General features: G+C 35.4%; 1 protein-coding gene and 1 pseudogene across 2 annotated transcripts in view; one reads left to right on the top strand and one right to left on the bottom strand.

Moving 5' to 3' along the window:
• Positions 1-21,612, bottom strand: part of NAALADL2 (N-acetylated alpha-linked acidic dipeptidase like 2) — a 1,153,076-nt gene that overhangs the window by 361,318 nt on the left and 770,146 nt on the right. For both annotated transcript variants that reach the window (XM_029214633.1, XM_029214632.1), the window contains one exon: positions 3,685-3,828. In XM_029214633.1, the coding sequence (XP_029070466.1) occupies positions 3,685-3,828 (144 nt within the window). The remainder of the gene's footprint in view (positions 1-3,684; positions 3,829-21,612) is intronic.
• The window catches only part of LOC114890736, a 68,160-nt pseudogene continuing 50,886 nt past the window's right edge, over positions 4,339-21,612 (top strand).

Here is a 21,612-nt window from a genome sequence, read left to right on the forward strand (position 1 = left end):
TACTCTGAACAGGATGGTTAGTCTCATGTGTAACAAAAAGCAATGCTGGACTTAACCTGTACTAACATTTCTTGTTAGTGGATATTTCCTTAAAAGCTAATATGTATTACTTGCCAAAAAATTTTTAGAATAACCACACTTTGTAGATAATATGTTCAATACTTCTTTTTACATTTCTGTTCAAAAAATGAAAATAATGCATACTTTCAAGTGGCTGTTAACAAATTAGAAATATAGATCTTCAAAATTCATTTGAAATATGTGAAAATTATAAAAATTATCAGAGAACATTATATTACTCTGATGAAAATAATTTTGAACAAAGAACATATATAATTGTGAATAGGGAAATAGTAGTGTTATATAGCTATGTATATATATAACCATTTGAAGATATACGATCCAAATTTACTTATGTGAAAACTTATCACTAATGACACCAAATTTTATGCATCATAGTAAGTCACTTTTTTCTATTTATCAAAAGCAATTGCATATTAAAATATTTCTTTAAGCACAATTCATTAATATTTTTCACCCTAAATTACATGAACAGGTTTTATACTTTCTCATCTCATTTTTTTCACTATAGTCATGGTTTTTAACAATAAGCTCAGATTGATATCTGAAAATTCACATTTCCATGTATTGATTGACTCTCAAGGACAAAGATTGACAATATATAATCAATGGGTAAGACCTACAAAAGTCATGGAAAATTAAATGGTGTCAATATCCAATTATCTAATCAATGCAACAAATCTCTATATATTGAGGCAAGAAACTTTTCTCCTGCTTCCTTTTCTATTCCTCATACAATTTTCTTAGCTCTTCCAGGACTTGCCCTACAAATACCATCCTCTTCACTTCACTTAGCTGAGTCTATTTCATGCATATAGATATTTAATTATTTTGTTTAGTGTGGTTTTACAGTATCAATTTTGTAGCTTTTGTTTGCAAGTAACTGAAAATCGAACATAAGTTGACAACAAAAAGAAAGGAAATGTACTGCCTCATATATATGGCTAATTCAGTAGATTTGGCTTTTAGACAAGGCTTTATTTAGGCATCAAATGATGTGGACAAGAGTCAGTCTCTCTCTCACACTCTCTCTCTCCACATTATTCACCTACCCCTTCCTTGTGTTGGTTCCATTTTCAGGTATTATACTCTCAAGGTCCCAGAAAGGCTATTGAAAGATCCCAGGGCTATATGCTTTCTTGTTCAGCTCTACTGTTAAAGTTAACCATTATTCAAAGTCCAGAAGTTGAGTCATGTCTCTGTTTGGCCAAACTTACATCATCCTTGAACCAACCATCATCCCATCGTTGATGTGATATGCTGATAGACTCAAGCCAATCAGGATCTACTTCTACAACTTAAGATATGGTCAAACCTACTCATACTATATTGCTAGGAAATGTTGGCCACAGTTCAAAAAGGGGAAGGGGCAAATGGATGCTGAAAAAGAAAGCATGGCAGGCAAACTCTACCACATTGCTGTCTGGACTGTAGAGAATTCTGTTTAAGTGTATATAAAGGGTTAAATGAGCAAGATAAATAATTAGTTGATTTGCACACGTATTTTTAATGCACTCCTGTCCAAACTTTTGAGTGAAGATTTTCCTACATTAAAACTCAAGACTAATAAAATTCAAGTCAGATGTAATTATAATAAGCTTTACATTACTTTTTTAAATCCATAAACTACAAGTGTTGCTCTTATTGCTCAAAAACATAGTACATCATTCTGTATCCTTTTCATGTTCCACCCCGATACAGATCATAGTGAGGAACTAACGTATTTATGTGTTTCTCAGAAAACTTAAAAGTTAATTATTTTGGATGTATCATGAGTACTGTTGTCTAAAACATTGGGGTTAAGAGTCATTTATCCTACATTTAAGATCAGTTTAAATGTAATAACTCACTGAGACTGCTCAATAGGTATTTGGGAAATCAAAAGGTAATATTCCATAGTAAAAAAATGATGAAAGAAGGATCCATTACAATGTGAAATATCTTGATTGAAATATATCTCTGTCTGAAAATTTCTAAAACCAATAATAATCACCACACCCATGAGGAAAACTTGATATGGCGTAACTGCTTAGAAAGCAGGCCTAGGTTGTTCCTTCTTTAACAATGGAGTTACAAACAGGTTTCAGAATATATCTCAATTTTTCCTCTAAACTTCATACATGTTGCTAACTTAGTGCAGAGAGAGGTATAGCTGGAGAATGCCATTTTGCTTCGTTGTGCTCTTATTATGCAGACATTTAACATATTTGGGGGAAATTGATCTAGTTATTTGATAAGGAAGATACTTGCTAACATAACATTTTACAGTATAGAAAAGTACTCACTTAAACGTCCTAATTTGATTCTCAGAACAACGTAAGATACTAGAAGGTGAGATATCCTTCCGTAGACACAGACACAGAAAGCTTCCCGCAGGGAGGTGACATATGAGCAGTCATGGAGCTGACATGGACTGTCAGCTCACTGAGGGCAGGACAGTGGCTGAACATATTAGGGGCTGTAAATGTTTATTGAATAAATCAATCAGTTAATTAAATCTGGACTTAAATCTGGTCTTTTCAATGTTCAGTGCTTTTCTTACAAGTAAACTATTATTATAATGTTATTTACATATTTTAACAAATAGAGCTCATTATAAAATTGTGGGGTTCAGGAATAGAAGACAGAAAAAACTAAGCAAAACAAAAATCTCCTCAAGAGCTTCTTCTTTCCTGCTTTGAGGACATAGGCTTAACCCTGTTTTCTATAGTTCCCACTATGTTCAATCAAAAATCAGTTGAGGCTCTCAAGATACAGAACTTTGAAAAGCCTATGTCTCTAACAAAGGGCAATTCTGAATGTACTCAGATGGGTTTTTTTTTTTAGGCTTTTTCAAAACATATTTTTTATGCTTTTGTTGTCAGGAGAAAACAGATGAGATAAAACATGGTAGTTGAGCCTTTGGGTCTGGACACAAAAACAGAGCCCTCAAGTTGACTTTCAGAGTGACTTGATACAAATTTAACAATATGTAAAGAGAGTCTCTTCTTTAGAGGTCTAATGCTGAGGCTGGAGGTAGAAATAAGACACAGCCCCTGATTTTCACCCTACCACAGTAGCTGAATGAATTGAGTTTTATCCTATGTGGTCCAACAAGGCCTGACAAACTGCACTGCAGTACAAGAAGCATCTCTCGGGCAATGATGCATAAAGACAGAGGGATTTTTTAGTCAACAGCAGGAATTAGGCTTTAATGCTTTCAACTAAAAGACTTCATACACCAGATAGCTGACTGCTATCCACTGAATCTTGGCAGGCAACAAGACTGCTGAAGCTTAAACTGAGAAGCTGTGTTAAGCAGATTTTCATGAATGTACAAAATGCTTTATTTGTAAAGCTGCTTTTCTTTGTTACAGTTCAAAATGCTTTTCTTCTTTTTTTAATCTCTCAGCTTGGTCAACTCTCAGTCTTTATCAAAATTACTTTCAAAAATGTCCTTTTAAGAGCCAGAGAAGAGAAATAAATGCTCACATCAACGAAAATAAATATTTGTTTTTTTTTTAAAAAAAGAATAATCCAAAAAATGTCAATCAAAAGAGATTAATAATGATCATGGGCATTATAAAAACTAGAAGACACACAGAAAGACATTAAGTACTTTACCATTATTTGGAAGTTCTAGAGGGCTACAGGCACTGTGTGTGATTCTATCTTTCGGTGAAGAGATGAGTTTTGCAACGAGAGATGCTGAGATGGGCTGCACTAGTAGAGAGGTGAGGTTTGATCGGTTTTGTCTAAAGCTTCCATCTGTATTCAAAAGAGAAAGAAAGAGAATCCTTAGTAAACAGAAGTTAAAAACACTTGAAGAGCAGGTTTTTCTGTAATACGTCTTTAAATGATGAATGGTAAGTTTATTTCAGCTCGTTTGTTTGTTTATTCCTTGGTTATACTCTGTCTACTTATTAAAAATGATTTGAGATACTTCATAATAAAAATTCAGTCCAAATACTATTAAGTATCCTAGTCAATTATGGCAGATCGTACACAGGCATTTACTTCCATTCTCCACTGAAATGACAACAAAGAGATAAAAAGCATCAACCCACAGGGGCCAAGAGAATAGGAGACACATTAGCAATAAGATTCTATCGATAGAAGCATGAAAGCAGATGAATAAGTGTCAACTGATATGACAGACCAAGGAGACCAAAACCTAAGCCAGCAGAGGGAGGAAGCTGAAAAGCAATGCAGTTTGTACCACAGAACCCAGAAACTCTTGAGAACTGATAACACCAGCTACCTATTAAAATAGGGGTAATGGAGGGGCTGGAAACAGGAGAGTTTGATGAAATTCGGATTGTGAGGGGGTCTCTCCTCCCGAACCCCTCAGTCACCCAGTCAACATGAACAGTGCCCGGTCCTCCCTCCCTCCAGCAGAGACTGAAAGTGGGACACTGAACAGGGAGACACCAGACACAGGGAAGGGTGACTCATACTTTAAATGGGACGGTATTATGATTGCTGAGACCCTTCAGATGCCTTACTCTTGTGGTGCCCAGAATCCTTCCGTCTAGGTTGGGCACTAGATAATTCACTTGTGGTAAATAGGACCAGGGCAATAGAGAATATAGAAAAATACTGAAAATCTGGAAGTCTACCAATAAAATAACTCCCTCAAGACATCCTACATTGACACTTATCAGTCAATACATCTCACCACATACAGAACTTCAAATGAACTTACGCTGCCATTCTTAAGTAGGAGCTCTCAGCCAAGGCCAAACCTAGAAAGGCACAAGAGCAGCAGACCTAGTGAGGATAAGAAGAGGACGTCAGGAAGGGGGTCTCCAGGAAAACAAAAATCATGGGAATACCAGATGCGTCTTAATGTTCTGAGAACATATTCACAGTAAGATCAGAGAATTGGCATTTGAAGAGGTTCGAGATATACAGAAAAAAGAGAAATCTATAAAATGAGAAAACTATTAGTTTCAAAGGGAGCAAAAATTTTCTCGAGAAAAATGGAATCATCATACATTGTGAAAAATATTCACACAGAGTAATATAAATAATGACTTTTTAATACAAAAATGGATATTATTCTTTAGGAAAAAAGAGAAAAGGGCAAACATCAGGGATGAAGGTACATGGAAACTTATGAAGGAAAATTAAATCTTTATCTTTCATAGTGGTAAGTCAATATAGTGAATACAACTGAAGAATGTATTCAGCTCTTAAACATACTATTGGGAGGCACAGACGTAAATATGAAAAGTAGGTAACAACTAAAAATGTTGAAAGCAATTAAGTGCTTGCCTTTGGGACAGACAAAGGGGAGAGAAACACAGGGAAGGACAGGAGAGAAAAGGTAACACACTTTTATAAATGAAGCTTTATAGAAATGTCTATTTATATTCATCTATAACTTTGAAAAAATAAAAATTAAATGAAAATAAGGAGAGAAACAACTATGGTAACACAAGAGAAAAATTACACAAGTACTCTGAGTAAAGAGATTGGAGAGAATAAATTCTGCATAAGGAAAGAACTAAAAAATATATGCTTATTCGGTTTATATATTTATATTGACTCAGAAAAAGAAATACACAATGGAATGACTATCAGGCAGCCAATAATGCTTGAGAATACAGAGCTATATTTTTCAGACCTTTATTAGGGAAAATAATTGCCACAGGTTTTCTCAGAATTTAATTTGGTAGAACTGCATGGGGGTGCAGACCTCTACAATACTGGTATACAGGCTCCAGGAGAAAGATTATAAGTGAGAAAATATGTTACGGAAGCATTTCCTTAATTTATCATCAGGAAAACCACAAGGCTAAAATGTGGTATTTATCTTGGGCCTATGGCAGTCACAGAAGTCATGGCTTTGAAGAAAAAGTAATGAGATTTAAGCTTAGGATCGTTTTTGTTGTATAAACACAGAGCTGGTCTCATAATTTAGTAGCCCTTTTTATATGGATATACAACTGTGCATTTTGACCATAGCATAGTTCATTTGACCGTAGTGTAGTTCATAACCATTTTCGTGTCATAGTACCAAGACTGACTATATAATTTGCAAGGCCCAGAGCAAAATGACAATGTGGGGCCTCTTGTTCAAACAGTGGGAAGGATTTCAATACGGCAATAGCAGGGAGATGAATCAGGTGTGGGCACTTTTGAGGGCAGATTGCACACCCGTGAATCAGGTCCTGCATGGTTCACACAGAAGATGCTAGCAGCCATGCAGCCAGCTGAGGTCAACTGAAAGGGACTTTCAGATCACAAGAAAGCTGCTGTCCTGAGTTGCTGTTTCTCCAGGCTGCACCTGGGGCCATGGTGATTAATATCTCAAGGCACAGACATTATACCTCACTCAGCGTGCCAGCTGGGAGGTCCTGATATAGCCATCTCACTATGGTTCTCCCAGCATGTATTTTCTCCCTCAGCCATTACCTTTGAAATTTATAGTGTACACAGGACAATGAGATAGTATTTATGAGAAATGTACAGTCTGTTATTTTGCAGTTTTCATGGATGTTAGGTGCTAACATGCTGCCAACACAAAATGAAACGTCTTAAAATGCTGCATGATTTCACCACTCTTGAGTTCAGATACTGAACTTGCCATTCAAGGCCCTTCATCATCTCAGACCTTATATTTCCAACATTATTTCCTACCATTCCTCTCCATATATCTTATGCTAAAACTTAAGCTATCCCCCTACATATTCTGTGATTTAAACCTCCATGTTTTTACGTAACCCATTCCTTCCACTTTACTTGCTCTTCTCATGTATCTCACATCTGAACTATACATTTTCCACAAGAAACTTTCTCTGACACCTTCAGCTCTGTTTGATATATCTTTTTTTTTTCAGTGCTTGCCGTTACTAATTAACATTATCGCTATGTAAAAACATTTTGGTTTCCCCTCTAAACTCCTTAAAGAAAAGGACCAAGTCTTCTACATCATTGCATGACACACAATGCTCAGCATGTTGCCAGGATCATAACAGGAGCTCCATAATTAATGGGGGAAAGGGGAAGGAAGGAAGGAAGGGAGGGAGGGAGGGAGGGAGGGAGGAAGGAAGGAAGAAAGGAAGGAAGGAAGGGAAAGAAAGAAAGAAAAGAAAGAAAGAAAGAAAAGAAAGAAAGAAAGAAAGAAAGAAAGAAAGAAAGAAAGAAAGAAAGAAAGAAAGAAAGAAAGAAAGAGAAAAAGAAAGAAAGAGAAAAAGAAAGAAAGAAAAGAAAAGAAAAGAAAAGAAAAGAGAGGAAAGGGAGAGAGGGAGGGAGGGAAGATGGATTAACAATTTCTTGAAAAATAGTTTAACGTCTCTGTCTTACCAATTTTCTGAATGCCTAGAAAATGGAAGAGGGGTACAACTGAAAAAAAATTAGAATTCTATTAATTCTATGCTTGCTGAACATTAGTGCTTTCTCCCCAGCTAACTACTCTCAAAACCTTCAAAACCCATTCATCCCGGGCTTCCCTGGTGGCGCAGTGGTTGAGAGTCCGCCTGCCGATGCAGGGGACACAGGTTCGTGCCCCGGTCCGGGAAGATCTCACATGCCACGGAGTGGCTGAGCCCGTGAGCCATGGCCGCTGAGCCTGCGTGTCCAGAGCCTGTGCTCCGCAGCGGGAGAGGCCACAACAGTGAGAGGCCTGCGTACCGCAAAAAAAAAAAATTCATCCCAATCAACTCACTAATTAACTTTGCTCTAAAATTAGCTTTGTCTGGGTAAAAAAAGGTATATAAATAAAATTATCTTTGAGATATATTTAAAGTTAATTAAAAAATCAATAACTTTATTCTTTTTTTTTCTCCAGAATGCCCTATTAAGCATCTGAAACAATGCATTTAAAAGTTAAATGTGAGTGAACCCTAAACAGTAATTGACCATACCAAAATCTTTGATATTTTGTACTGCGTGACTAGTAGACTTGCATTCATTTTGAAATATCTGAAGTGGTTCATTAATTTTTCACTTCAGCTTAATGGAAATTTGAAAAACAGTTCACTTCTAAGAGCAGATACTAAAAGCAGGACTTTACAGGACGCAAACACTAAGTTATAGACAAAAGTTATTTTTTAAAAATTCATTTATTGTAGAATTGATAGAATTTCATTTTCTTACATGATTAAGAGACTTTGAATAAAACCAAATACATGTACCATTTTTATTCAGTTATATTTTAAAGCATTTATAAACTATAAGAACCCATTAGATATGAGCTGAAAATCAGGTGGATTATGTACCTTGATGCAAACGGTACCATCCAGAAAATATTTGACATTATATTTTAGCATTTTAACTTTTAGATTATAGCATTTATATCATAGCTTGTACATTGTGTAGGCTCTATAAAGACTGACACTAAGTTTTATTTTAGTAGATAGCCAGTTCTCTCTTCACTTTATGAACTCTTTGTAATCTAGATAAGGATCCAAATCGATTCACCCCATTCAATAATCCAATCCTCAGTACAATGCCACATGCATACAGTAGAAAGAGCAAACTGGATATATATACAGAGTCCCAAAATTGACTCACTGTTTGAAAAGTAACTTATAAATAATTTCACTATGAGAAGACTGTCATCCCATCTACTATACCTGAACAACCAAGGTAACACTGAAGGGTCTTCATTATGCGATTGACTGAAATAAAAATAATACATTAGCTCAGAGGCCTAGACCCTGAACCACAGTGGCTGAAACTGAGAAGAAATGAGATTAAAAATAAGTAAAATGGTTTCTTATTGTACATATGTAATAGGATTTCATTATGCTTTTTCAAATCATTGATGCCCACTTCAAGCCCATCTGCATATAAAGAAAATATGTTAGCTGCCAGCATTTTTTGTGTGGCGAGATGGAATTCTTTTAAAATCAACTGAAATGTTAGTGTATAAAGCAATGCCAATTATCCAAAGAGTATCAGGAAAGATAAACCTTCAGAGACCAGAAATCTTAGACACTGGGATCCTCAGAATTAAGGCACTGAGAGGAGGGATAAGGTAAAGAATGTGCTGGTAAATAAAACAATAAGGGCCTTGTATGGCTCAGTGATGAGAATGTGCCACCTTTGGGGAGGACAGCACGATTTCCAAATTGAGGTGTGTAACTCAGCCCTCGGCACCTGACTCTGTATGTGTGCGTGTGAACATAAGATCAGTGTTACATGATGTAACCATAGACCCTACAGATCCTTCCTATTCAGTGTGTAGTTCTTGGACAAGCAGCAGGGGCAGGACTCATTAGAAATGCCGAATCTCAGGCCCCATCCCAGCCCTTCTGAATCAGAATCTGTAGCTTAACAAGATCCCCAGGTGACTCATGTGCACATTAGATGAGCAATGGCCTAAATCACTATAGATTTTTCTGTAGCATAATTGATATAATTTTTATAGCAAAGAAGATATAAAAAGTGCGATGAAGAGGATGAAGAATAATAGACTATGTTTGCTCACCTTATCCCAAATTAAAGATGACAGAGCCTTTGACTATATTAATAAACTCCAAATCAGCAGTTTTTTCAGAGGGTCTCCTTCAAAATGGGTAACAGGTCTCTGCATATGCTGTCACTAAATAGCAAGTTTAAATTGGACTGAGAACATTTCTTTTTGGTTCTGCTCTTTTCTCAAAGATAAATTTGTTGATTTAAAGATCAAAATTACATTTACAACACTTTATTTCAGTCATGAATAAATATTACAGTCTCTAACTGATTTGAATTTCTTTTCTACATTTTCAGCTATTCTAATTCATTATAGTAAGAGACTGACAAACCTAAAGTGTAAATACTTCCCATTTGCCAGAGAACCAAGCAATCAAAGAGCTTAAAAAGTAGAGATTTTAAGAATACATTTTGTGCTGCACTTTTATGAAAAAGACTCAAATATCAAATGAACAAGCTGATATCAGCAATGTTATCCCAGAATATTTGATCTGACTTTCTCCAGAGGACTGCCACTTTGACAGAAATCAGACCATTAAATATTCGGCGTGGATGTTTTTTCACTTTTATCTTAGCTCACTAAATTTAGTTATTTCCCTGAAATGACCAGCACACTAAGTTGGCTAGTTATTTTGTTATCCTTGTAAATACAGCTGATCCTTTATTATTTCAGTGTCTCATAACCTGCTGGTTGTATCACCATCTTCCTTCAAACTAGTCAAGTTCAGCACTGTGTTGTTCCGATTTTTATTAAAAATGAAATACATACACTTAAATATGCTTTGTGCTACGCAGTCTTCTCAGAGCTTGTCCAGGCTCTCTATGTGTATACATATATACATACATACACAAACATACATGTATACACATACACACATGTATAATTATTTTTAAGGATACAGGATTTTTATTACTGACAGCTATTCTCATAATTAAAATGAAAATTACTATTTCATGAGTTTACATCATATTTCTTGCCTTCTCTCAAACTAACACAAATTGTAGGTCTAAAAGCTGGCTAATGCCAGTTTACCCAACTCTTAGATGTCACTTACTCTAGGAAGCTTGGTCCTCATATGTGTCCCCACGTAAGTCCTTGCTTATACACTTAGTAAACTGGCTCTGCTCTAATTTCCTTTTCACTTTCTGCTCACTGGCCAGAGTATAGTATAGACATCTTGAGGGCTCATTCACTGCTCTATTGCCATGGTTTAGTACACTTCATACTAAAAGGGAGGGCACAGTGAATATTTTTTGAATGAATGATCACATCAGTATTCAAGTGAGTAACTCAGTTTCGTCTAATCATAAGCCTAAAACTCATGACTTATAACACAATCACAAAATGCTAAACATGAAGACAGATGGTCTCGTTGCCTCATTTCCTTGGTCCTCTCTCAAGCTAAAGCGCCCTACCACGTTCCCTAGTAAATATCATAATATTTAAATATTTAATTACCTTTTAATAAAAATAATTTAATTAGCTTCAGCTGATGAATTATAAAAAGTCATATTTAGTTTTACATTAAAGAGACTAGAAAGTAACATACTCATTTATAAAGCAGTATCTGTATATTCTGACTTTAAAAGAGCATACAAATTATGTAGAGTCAACTGTATTTTTAAAAAGTAATATATAAAAAAAGTCTTTGGTAATAATAATTTATATTAATAACTGTTCATTTAATTTGAGCTCTACCTTTCCAATTAGTTTATTCAAAGGTACTGATCACAGATATGACACAGGCTCAGAAAAAGCTAGAAAAGCTTTCCGATCACTAAAAATATTTTTCCTTTAGGTTTAGACATATAAACTCAAGATTTATATCAGTAAAGTGAAATTATTTGGGCCACAGGAAACTAAAATTAGTTTAAATTACCATCATTCTCTCCCCTGAAACAAATACACTTGGTCATCTGTATATCTGTGGTTATGCAGCCTTGGAATTTGTTCTAAACTTGGCAAACATTTAATTAAAGAAGAGTTTGTATTATATTAAAAAGTTTTGATTAATGTGCAGTTAAGCAAGGTGCTAGGCTTCTTTTGGTCATTATACAGGACATAAGCATAGTATTTAATTATATTGTTAGCTGAAATCTGGCATGTCCTATAATTATTACTTACAGAATTATGAGAATATATTTTTATAAATAATTTGTTTTTTAATAGCTTTAAAACACATTGATATAATTACTTCAAAGTCCATTGCTATGTTTCAGGTAGATGGTGGTCATCATTAACAACATGTTTTCTAAAGATATTTTTGTAGTATGATCCTTTCTACTCAAAAAATAGGACTTCCTTTGGCATAGGGTTTTACATCACTAAATTTATATTTATAAATTTGTCATTTTAAATAAAAACGTAGATGTACAATGGCAGTAGTAATATTCCGATACTGACAAATGTTTTCTTAATTTTATTTCAGAAGAATAAGTGGTTACATGAGAACTGATTCTCTATTCCACATAACTCTAAATATTTCTATTCTTTTGTCTTCATCATTTGTCTACTCCAAGACTATTTCATTCCCTAAAGCATTCTAAGAACATGAACATTTGGAAATAAACTATAAACTGTATCATAAGAAAAACAAACTAACAGACAGACAAAATATTTAGTCTGTTCTTTACTTCGAGGCGAGTAGTCTAGATTCATAACTGGAATAATTGGCCATCTGCACATTACATGTAATATAAGCAAAGCAATCCTCTTCAGAGGCATTCCCCCGAGAAATTTCCCATTTCAGACTTGAAGAGTGTGAACATTGGAATGATTTGCAAAGTTTCTTATTTTAGAAAAAGTACAGTTTGCAAAGATAGAAGATAAACTATGTAGATGTGTTTTGTCTGTTTTTAGGTTGCTGTGAAAGTATGAAGCCATTAATTTACAATAAAATTCTTCTTACCAGATTATAATGAGAACACATTATTTTATGAGACTGATTAGATGAACAGGCAGAAAACCAGTGCATTATTTCTGGATTAACTTAGTTTTTAGATGTTTTCTGATAGTAAAAATGGAAAAAAATAGTAACCCTTGTTCTTCTGATATAGATGTTAGATTAAATGAGCTAGCTATATGAAGAGCTTCCCAGCTTTTCCTGGCTTCCTGTGTATTTTCTGTTGTTGAAGTGCAAATACTGACACAACAAAGGGACAATGGTCTGGATTCCAGAGACTAAAACCTGCTCCTTACTCTGCCTCTAATTGGGAAGTGACTCGGAGAAATTTTTCACCTCATTTACAGCCTTAAACTCATCCTATATATAATGTCTAAGGATTACCATTTCTAAGATTTTGATTCTAAACTTGTCCATGAGCGATTGTTTAAATAAGCTAATAGTTTCCTCTCCAAACTGTGTTTCAGAATAACATATGGAATTTTATAATCCTGATATGAATTTAATAAAAATCTTTCTCATCTTTATATTGAAAGAACTTCTTTGTATTTACATGGTTACATCTAAATTTTAGGTAAGATTCCACTGTAATTACAGAAAAGTTCCTCATATTTGGAATGGGTAATATGAAAGGTTTTCAATCAATTCTCTTCCTGACATTATTTTTCTTAAAAAAATTATTAAAATTATTTTTACTATTAATAACACAAAGAATTATGACTTGAAAATTTTCCCTCTATTATCTTGCTGTAGTGGTAATGTGTCTTCAGAGAAGATACACCTGGAAGAATAAGATGGAGATTTTTAAACATGTGCCACAGAAAAAATTCCATCAGCTAATAAGCCACAGATTGATCATCAAGAATTGTGTGTACATGGAACTCAAGTCAGAAATATTCTATTATTAATTCTTCCTCTGAATTTATGTACATGAGAATTTTCTTACAGAAGAGTCCTATAACTTGAATCTAATTTAATCAAATTGTTTTGGATGTACATTTTCTCAAAGTATTTTACAAAGTGGAACCTAAATTCACATCCAAAAAAAAAAAAGACTAAGATAATGCTTTGCCTATTTTCTTACTAAGGTAATATTTTTTACTGTATTGAAAGGTATCTCACTAAATAATGTCTTCTTTGAAGTCACAGCACAGGCTGTAAGGAAACAGTGAGAGACACAGTATAGCACTAATGGTCCAGTTAATAAGCTAGGGTGTTTTTAAGGATAGGAATAATGTCTCTGTTAGTTGTTGTATGTAGGACTTCAAACAGCACCAAGTACAGTTACCTTTTAAAAGCTTTTCCATGATAATGGTGCTTAAACAAACTTCAAGACTATTCACTTTGGCCTAAATTTTCTTTCTAGATTCTTCATTTAATCTTCCTAACAATCCAATGATGTCATATTATATGCTGAGCTACACATCAAGGACCTTCTGGGTCCATCTTAATTAACATCAGTCCCTGACTGGTAAGTGGGCAGCATGTCAGAGCTCAGCTACAAAACAATTACTAGAACTGTCCTCTTTACCTATGTCAGGTTTTGAATGATTCTGGCTTTGATAGGATATTTTATACAAGTTTCAAACTAGAAAGAAAATGTGAATGAGAGAGATGACTCCAGACAAAATAATCAACATGATTAAACTGGCCATGATGGGAAAACAAAGGTGTGAAAAGGGAGGGGTAAGGAGCCAAGGCTAACTGAGATCATCATGTATGTTGTAGATTAAGGTGAGAATTAGAGAGAGTCCTTATTGTTCTGTGCCTTGTATGACAGATAAGAAGTATGGGGAATATTAAGTACTGGGCTCTTGGATAGGGTTCTGAACAGAGAATTGGTAGCATGAAAGTGGATTTTAGAAATATTGATCTGAGAGTACTATGCAGAAAAGGACAGAACTGGAAAAGGGAACACAATAAAAACAACACACATAGATCCCATTTTTTCCAGACACAGCTCAGTGTTTAAAATATATTATCTCATTCCATTCCCATACTTTATATATGACAATACAACTTTTCAAACTGGTTACTGTTATTTCTATTTTACGGAAATGACTCTAAAGCTCAGAAACTTAGAAATGCTTAATAGCTGGTAAGCAACAGAAGCGGACTCACAGTCCGCTTCCTATAGACTCTGAAATGAAGGCCCTGGTGTCAAAACTGTGAGAAGTTATTGCGGTTTCTCAACAAGAAGTAACACCTACATGAAAAAAGATGTCTCTGGAAACAGAAAGGTAAAGGTCCACATGAAAAGCCTACACGAGCCTGCAAAATTTGGCAACCCATTAAACGGAGTTGTGCCAATAAGGTAACAGAGTAAGAACTAATGTTTCAATCCTGGATTTGTAGAAGAATGAAAGTCCTATTAACCACCCAGATTCAGAAGGAAAACTGTCTTCAAGGTAAAGAGAAGTCAGAATATTTCAAATAATTCCATGTAGCATTTGGCTTCTTGGGACAATTATTACTATAAAGCCTTTATAAATAAAGTAAGAAATCCTTCTCACCTATTCACATTAGTTGGTTGTTTTCTGAACACTGCAAATGCCTGCACAATGACATCCTTAAAACTAGAGTCTCCCAGACCATCAGATGAGGACAAAAGCTGTCAAATACCTAGCCCATAGCAAGGCTTTAGGATTAATGAGAGTGGCCATAAAGTGCTTTGAGCTCCACAGAAGAACAGATACAATATAAATGAGCCACATTATTCCTGTGACAAATATTATCCATATACTGTCTAACAGAACTGAAAAAAATGCAATTTCCTGTTGCACCTTCTGATACTGCATACTGTCCTGCTATAACTTCTTTTAATTCTTTTGAGTTTCCCCTGGAGGGGGAAGGGGGGAATAAACACTTCTGCTTCAGGCTCAACTTGTGGAGTGTACGGAGATACACAAATCAGATAGATAAGAGGATAGTCCACGCCCACTTTCTCATAATACCTTTGGAATAAAATGAACTAAAAAGAGAAACACACTAGCAAGGTGGCTTCAAAGAAAAAATAAATCATATGAAAGCAAGATGTCTATTTTTAGAATGTTTTATGTTAAAGTCAAATTCAATTTTCAGTACAAAAGAAGACATCAACTACTTTCTGCATGCGTTCAGGATTTATTTGAACTATTTGAAATTTCAAAATTATTTCAAATTCCAATGAAAAAAATTAATGATGCTAGATTTATAAGATCCCATATTATATCTGTACAACCTATACTGATCCAGTGTTGACATTAATACTGAAGAGTTCTCCATAAGAAATTCTAAAAAGATTAACTAATGTCACACAAATGCCATATCAAAATATAAAGATTCAGTAGTCTAAATCTGAGTTTTAATTATCAACAAGAATGCATATACTCTTTAAATATAGTTACAACAAACTTTTAAAAATCCACCTCTATACTAATCTTATAGGTTTAGCAATTTATGTAATATTGAGATGGGAAAATCTCAGTGCGGAAATAATAACGTGTAGAGAAAAGTACAGTTATTCACTGAGCCTATTCTGGATAACAGAGATATAAGTAAGACATAAGATGTTAATATCTCTGAGACTCATCGTACTAATTTTAGCTGGATGACAAACTAGAGTTATATATAATTTAGTTAATAATATGAATTGGAATATTAGAACACAAATCTGAAAGATTCTCTTTAACAGTGGGATTGAGAAAGAGGAGATTGGTTACAGATGGCAGAGTAGAAGGACGTGCGCTCAATCCCTCTTGCGAGAGCACCAGAATCACAACTAACTGCTAAACAATCATCAACAGGAAGACACTGGAACTCACCAGAAAAGATGCCCTACATCCAAATACAAAGGAGAAGCTGAAACAAGATGGTAGGAAGGTTGCAATCACAATAAAATCAAATCCCATAATGGCTGGGTGGGTGACTCACAAACTGGAGAACACATACCACAGAAGTCCACCCACTGGAGTGAAGGTTCTTCAGGCTTCCCAGCCTGGGAAGGCTTCCCAGCCTGGGGGCTCAAGCAACAGGAGGAGGAATTCCTAGACAATCAGACTTTGAAAGCTAGCGGGATTTGATTGCAGGACTTCAACAGGACTGGGAAACAGAGACTCCACTCTTGGAGGGCACACACAAAGTAGTGTGTGCATCAGGACCCAGGGGAAGGAGCAATGACCCATAGGAGACAGAACCAGACCTACCTGCTAGTGTGGAAGGGTCTCCAGCAGAGGTGGAGGGTGGCTGCAGCTCAAGGTGGGGAAAAGGACACTGGCAGCAGAAGTACTAGGAAGTAATCCTTGGTCTGAGCCCTCCCAGAGCACACCATTAGCCCCACCAAAGAGCCAGGTAGACTCCAGTGATGGGTTGAACTTCACTGGAGGCCAAACAACCAACAGGGAGAGAACCCAGGCCCACCCAACAACAGAGAAGCGGATTAAAGTTTTACTGAGCTCTGCCCACCAGAGCAACAGACAAGCGGATTAAAGTTTTACTGAGCTCTGCCCACCAGAGCAGCTCTAACCAGGACCAGTTCCTCCCATCAGGAAGCTTGCACAAGCCACTTAGATAGCCTTATCCACCAGAGGGCAGACAACAAAAGCAAGGAGAACTACAATTCTGCAGCCTGTGGAAGGAAAACCACATTCACACAAAGATAGACAAAATGAAAAAGCAGAGGACTTTGTACCACATGAAGGAGAAAGATAAAACCCCAGAAAAACAATTAAATGAAGTGGAGATAGGCAACCTTCCAGAAAAAAGAATTCAGAATAATGATAGTGAAAATGATCCAGGACCTCAGAAAAACAATGGAGGCAAAGATCGAGAAGATGCAAGAAATGTTTAACAAAGACTTAGAAGAATTAAAGGACAAACAAACAGAGATGAACAATACAATAACTGAAATGAAAAATACACTAGAAGGAATCAATAGCAGAATAACTGAGGCAGAAGAACGGATAAGTGATCTGCAAGATAGAATGATGGAATTCATGGCCGCAGAATAGAATAAAGAAAATAGAATGAAAAGAAATGAAGACAGCCTAAGAGACCTCTGGGATAACATTAAACACAACAACATTCGCATTATAGGTGTCCCAGAAGGAGAAGAGAGAGAAAAAGGACCCAAGAAAATATTTGAAGAGATTATAGTCAAAAACTTCCCTAACATGGGAAAGGAAATAGCAACCCAAGTCCAGGAAGGGCAGAGAGTCCCAGGCAAGATAAACCCAAGGAGAAACATGCCGAGACACATAGTAATAAAACTGACAAAAATTAAAGACAAAGAAAAATTATTGAAAGCAACACGGGAAAAATGACAAATAACATACAAGGGAACTCCCATAAGGTAAACAGCTGATTTCTCAGCAGAAACTCTACATCCAGAAGGGAATGATATGATATATTTAAAGTGATGAGAGGGAAGAACCTACAACCAAGCTTACTCTACCTGGCAAGGATCTTATTCAGATTCAACGGAGAAATTAAAACCTTTACAGACAAGAAAAACCTAAGAGAATTCAGCACCACAAAACTAGCTCTACAACAAATGTTAAAGAAACTTCTCTAAGTGGGAGACACAAGAAAAGAAAAGAACATACAAAAACAAACCCATAACAAATAAGAAAATGGTAACAGGAACGTACATAACAGTAATTACTTTAAACATGAATGGATTAAATGCTCCGACCAAAAGACACAGCCTTGCTGAATGTATACAAAAACAAGACCCATAGATATGCTTTCTACAAGAGACCCACTTCAGACCTAGGGACACATACACACTGAAAGTGAAGGGATGGAAAAGTGTATTCCATGCAAATGGAAATCAAAAGAAAGCTGGAGTAGCAATACTCATGTCAGATAAAATAGACTTTAAAATAAAGAATGTTACAAGAGACAATGAAGACACAATAAAGACAAGAGACAATGAAGGTCACAACATAATGATCAAGGGATCAATCCAAGAAGAAGATAACACAATTATAAATATATATGTACCCAACACAGAAGCATCTCAATACATAAGAGAACTACTAACCGCTATAAAAGAGGAAATCGACAGTAACACAGTAATAGTGGGGGACTTTAACACCTCACTTACACCAATGGTCAGATCATCCAGACAAAAAATTAATAAGGAAACACAAGCTTTAAATGACACAATAGACCATATAGATTTAATTGATATTTATAGGACATCCCATCCAAAAACAGCAGATTACACTTCCTTCTCAAGTGCGCATGGAATATTCTCAAGGACAGATCACATCTTGGGTCACAAATCGAGCCTCGGTAAATTTTAGAAAATTGAAATTATATCAAGCATCTTTTCCGACCACAATGCTATGCAATTAGAAATCAATTACAGGGGAAAAAACATAAAAACACAAACACATGGAGGCTAAACAATATGCTATTAAATAACAAAGAGATCACTAAAGAAATCAAAGAGGAAATCAAAAAAATACATAGAGACCAATTACAATGAAAACATGATCCAAAACCTATGGGATGCAGCAACAGCAGTCCTAACAGGGAAGTTTATAGCAATGCAAGTTTAACCCAAGAAAAAAGAAAAATCTCAAATAAACAATCTAACCTTACACCTAAAGGAGCTAGAGAAAGAAGAACAAACAAAACCCAAAGTTAGCAGAAGTAAAGAAATCATAAAGATCAGGGCAGAAATAAATGAAATAGAAACAAAGAAAACATTAGCAAAGATCAATAAAACTAAAAGCTGGTTCCTTGAGAAGATAAACAAAATTGATCAACCATTAGTGAGACTCATCAAGAAAAAGAGGGAGATGACTCAAATCTATAAAATTAGAACTGAAAAAGGAGAAGTTACAACAGACACCGCAGATATACAAAGCATCCTAAGAGATTACTCCAAGCAACTGTATGCCAGTAAAATGGACAACCTGGAAGAAATGGACAAATTCTTAAAAAGGTATAACCTCCCACGACTGAACCAGGAAGAAACAGATAATATGAACAGGCCAATCACAAGTACTGAAATTGAAAGTGTGATTATACATCTTCCAACAAACAAAAGTCCAGGACCAGATGGCTTCACAGGCGAATTCTACCAAACATTTAGAGATAAGCTAACACTCATCCTTCTCAAAATCTTCCCAAAGAATTGCAGAGGAAGGAACATTCCCAAACTCATTCTATGAGGCCACCATCACCCTGATACCAAAACCAGACAGAGATACTACAAAATAAGAAAATTACAGACCAATATCACTGATGTATACAGATGTACAAAACCTTAACAAAATACTAGCAAACAGAATCCAACAACACATTAAAAGGATCATACACCATGATCAAGTGGGACTTATCCCAGGGATGCAAGGATTCTTCAATATACACAAATCACTCAATGTGATACACCATATTAACATACTGAAGAAGTAAAACCATATGATCATCTCAATAGATGCAGAAAAAGCTTCTAAAAAAATTCAACACCAATTTATAATAAAAACTCTCCAGAAAGTGGGCATAGAGGGAACCTACCTCAACATAATAAAGGCCATATATGACAAACTCACAGCAAACATCATTCTCAATGGTGAAGGACTGAAAGCATTTCCTCTAAGATTAGGCACAAGACAAGGATGTCCACTCTCACTGCTATTATTCAATATAGTTTTGGAAGTCCTATCATGGAAATTAGAGAAGAAAAAGAAATAAAAGAAATACAAATTGGAAAAGGAGTAAAACTGTCACTGTTTGCAGATGACATGATACTATACCTAGAGAATCCTAAAGATGCCACCAGAAAACTACTAGAGTTAATCAATGAATTTGGTAAAGCTGCAGGATACAAAATTAATGCACAGAAATCTCTTGGATTCCTATACACTAACAATGAAAGATCAGAAAGAGAAATTAAGGAAACACTCCCATTCACCACTGCAAGAAAAAGAATAAAATACCTAGGAATAAACCTACCTAAGGAGGTAAAAAACCTGTATTCAGAAAACTATAAGACACTGATGAAAAAAATCAAAGATGACACAAACAGATGGAGAGATATACCACATTCTTGGATTGGAAGAATCAATATTGTGAAAATGACTATACTATCCATAGCAATCAACAGATTCAATGTAATCCCTATCAAATTACCAGTGGCATTTTTTTTTACAGAACTAGAACAAAAATCTTAAAATTTGTATGGAGACGCAAAAGACCCCAAATAGCCAAAGCAGTCTTGAGGGAAAAAAACAGAGCTGGAGGAATAAGACTCCCTTACATCAGACTATACTACAAAGCTACAATAATCAAGACAATATGGTACTGGCACAAAAATAGAAATACAGATCAATGGAACAGGATTGAAAGACCAGAAATAAACCCATGCGCCTATGGTCAAATAATCTATGACAAAGGAGGCAAGGATATACAATGGAGAAAGTACAGTCTCTTCAATAAGTGGTGCTGGGAAGACTGGACAGCTACATGTAAAATAATGAAATTAGAACACTCCGTAACACCATATACAAAAATAAACTCAAAATGGATTAGAGACCTAAATGTCAGACCAGACACTATAAAACTCTTAGAGGAAAACATAGGCAGAACACTCTATGACATAAATCACAGCAAGATCCTTTTTGACCCACCTCCTAGAGAAATGGAAATAAAAACAAAAATTAAAAAATGGGATCTAATGAAACTTAAAAGCTTTCGCAAAGCAAAGGAAACCATAAACAAGACGAAAAGACAACCCTCAGAATGGGAGAAAATATTTGCAAACGAATCAACAGACAAAGGATTAATCTTGAAAATATATAAACAACTCATGCAGCTCAATAACAAAAAAAAAACAACCCAATCCAAAAATGGGCAGAAGATCTAAATAGACATTTCTCCAAAGAAGACATACAGATGGCCAAGAAGTACATGAAAAGCTGCTCAAAATCACTAAACATTAGAGAAATGCAAATCAAAACTACAATGAGGTAGCACCTCATACCAGTTAGAATGGGCATCATCAGAAAATCTACAAACAACAAATGCTGGAGAGGGTGTGGAGAAAAGGGAACCCTCTTGCACTGTTGGTGGGAATGGAAATTGATACAGCCACTATGGAGAACAGTATGGAGATTCCTTAAAAAACTAAAACTAGAATTATCATATGACCCAGCAATCCCACTACTGGGCATATACCCAGAGAAAACCATAATTCAAAAAGACACGTGTACTCTAATGTTCACTGTGGCAA

Source organism: Monodon monoceros, unplaced genomic scaffold, assembly GCF_005190385.1.
Source record: "Monodon monoceros isolate NGI ecotype Baffin Bay Population unplaced genomic scaffold, NGI_Narwhal_1 Super_Scaffold_11, whole genome shotgun sequence".
Lineage (NCBI taxonomy): Eukaryota > Metazoa > Chordata > Mammalia > Artiodactyla > Monodontidae > Monodon > Monodon monoceros.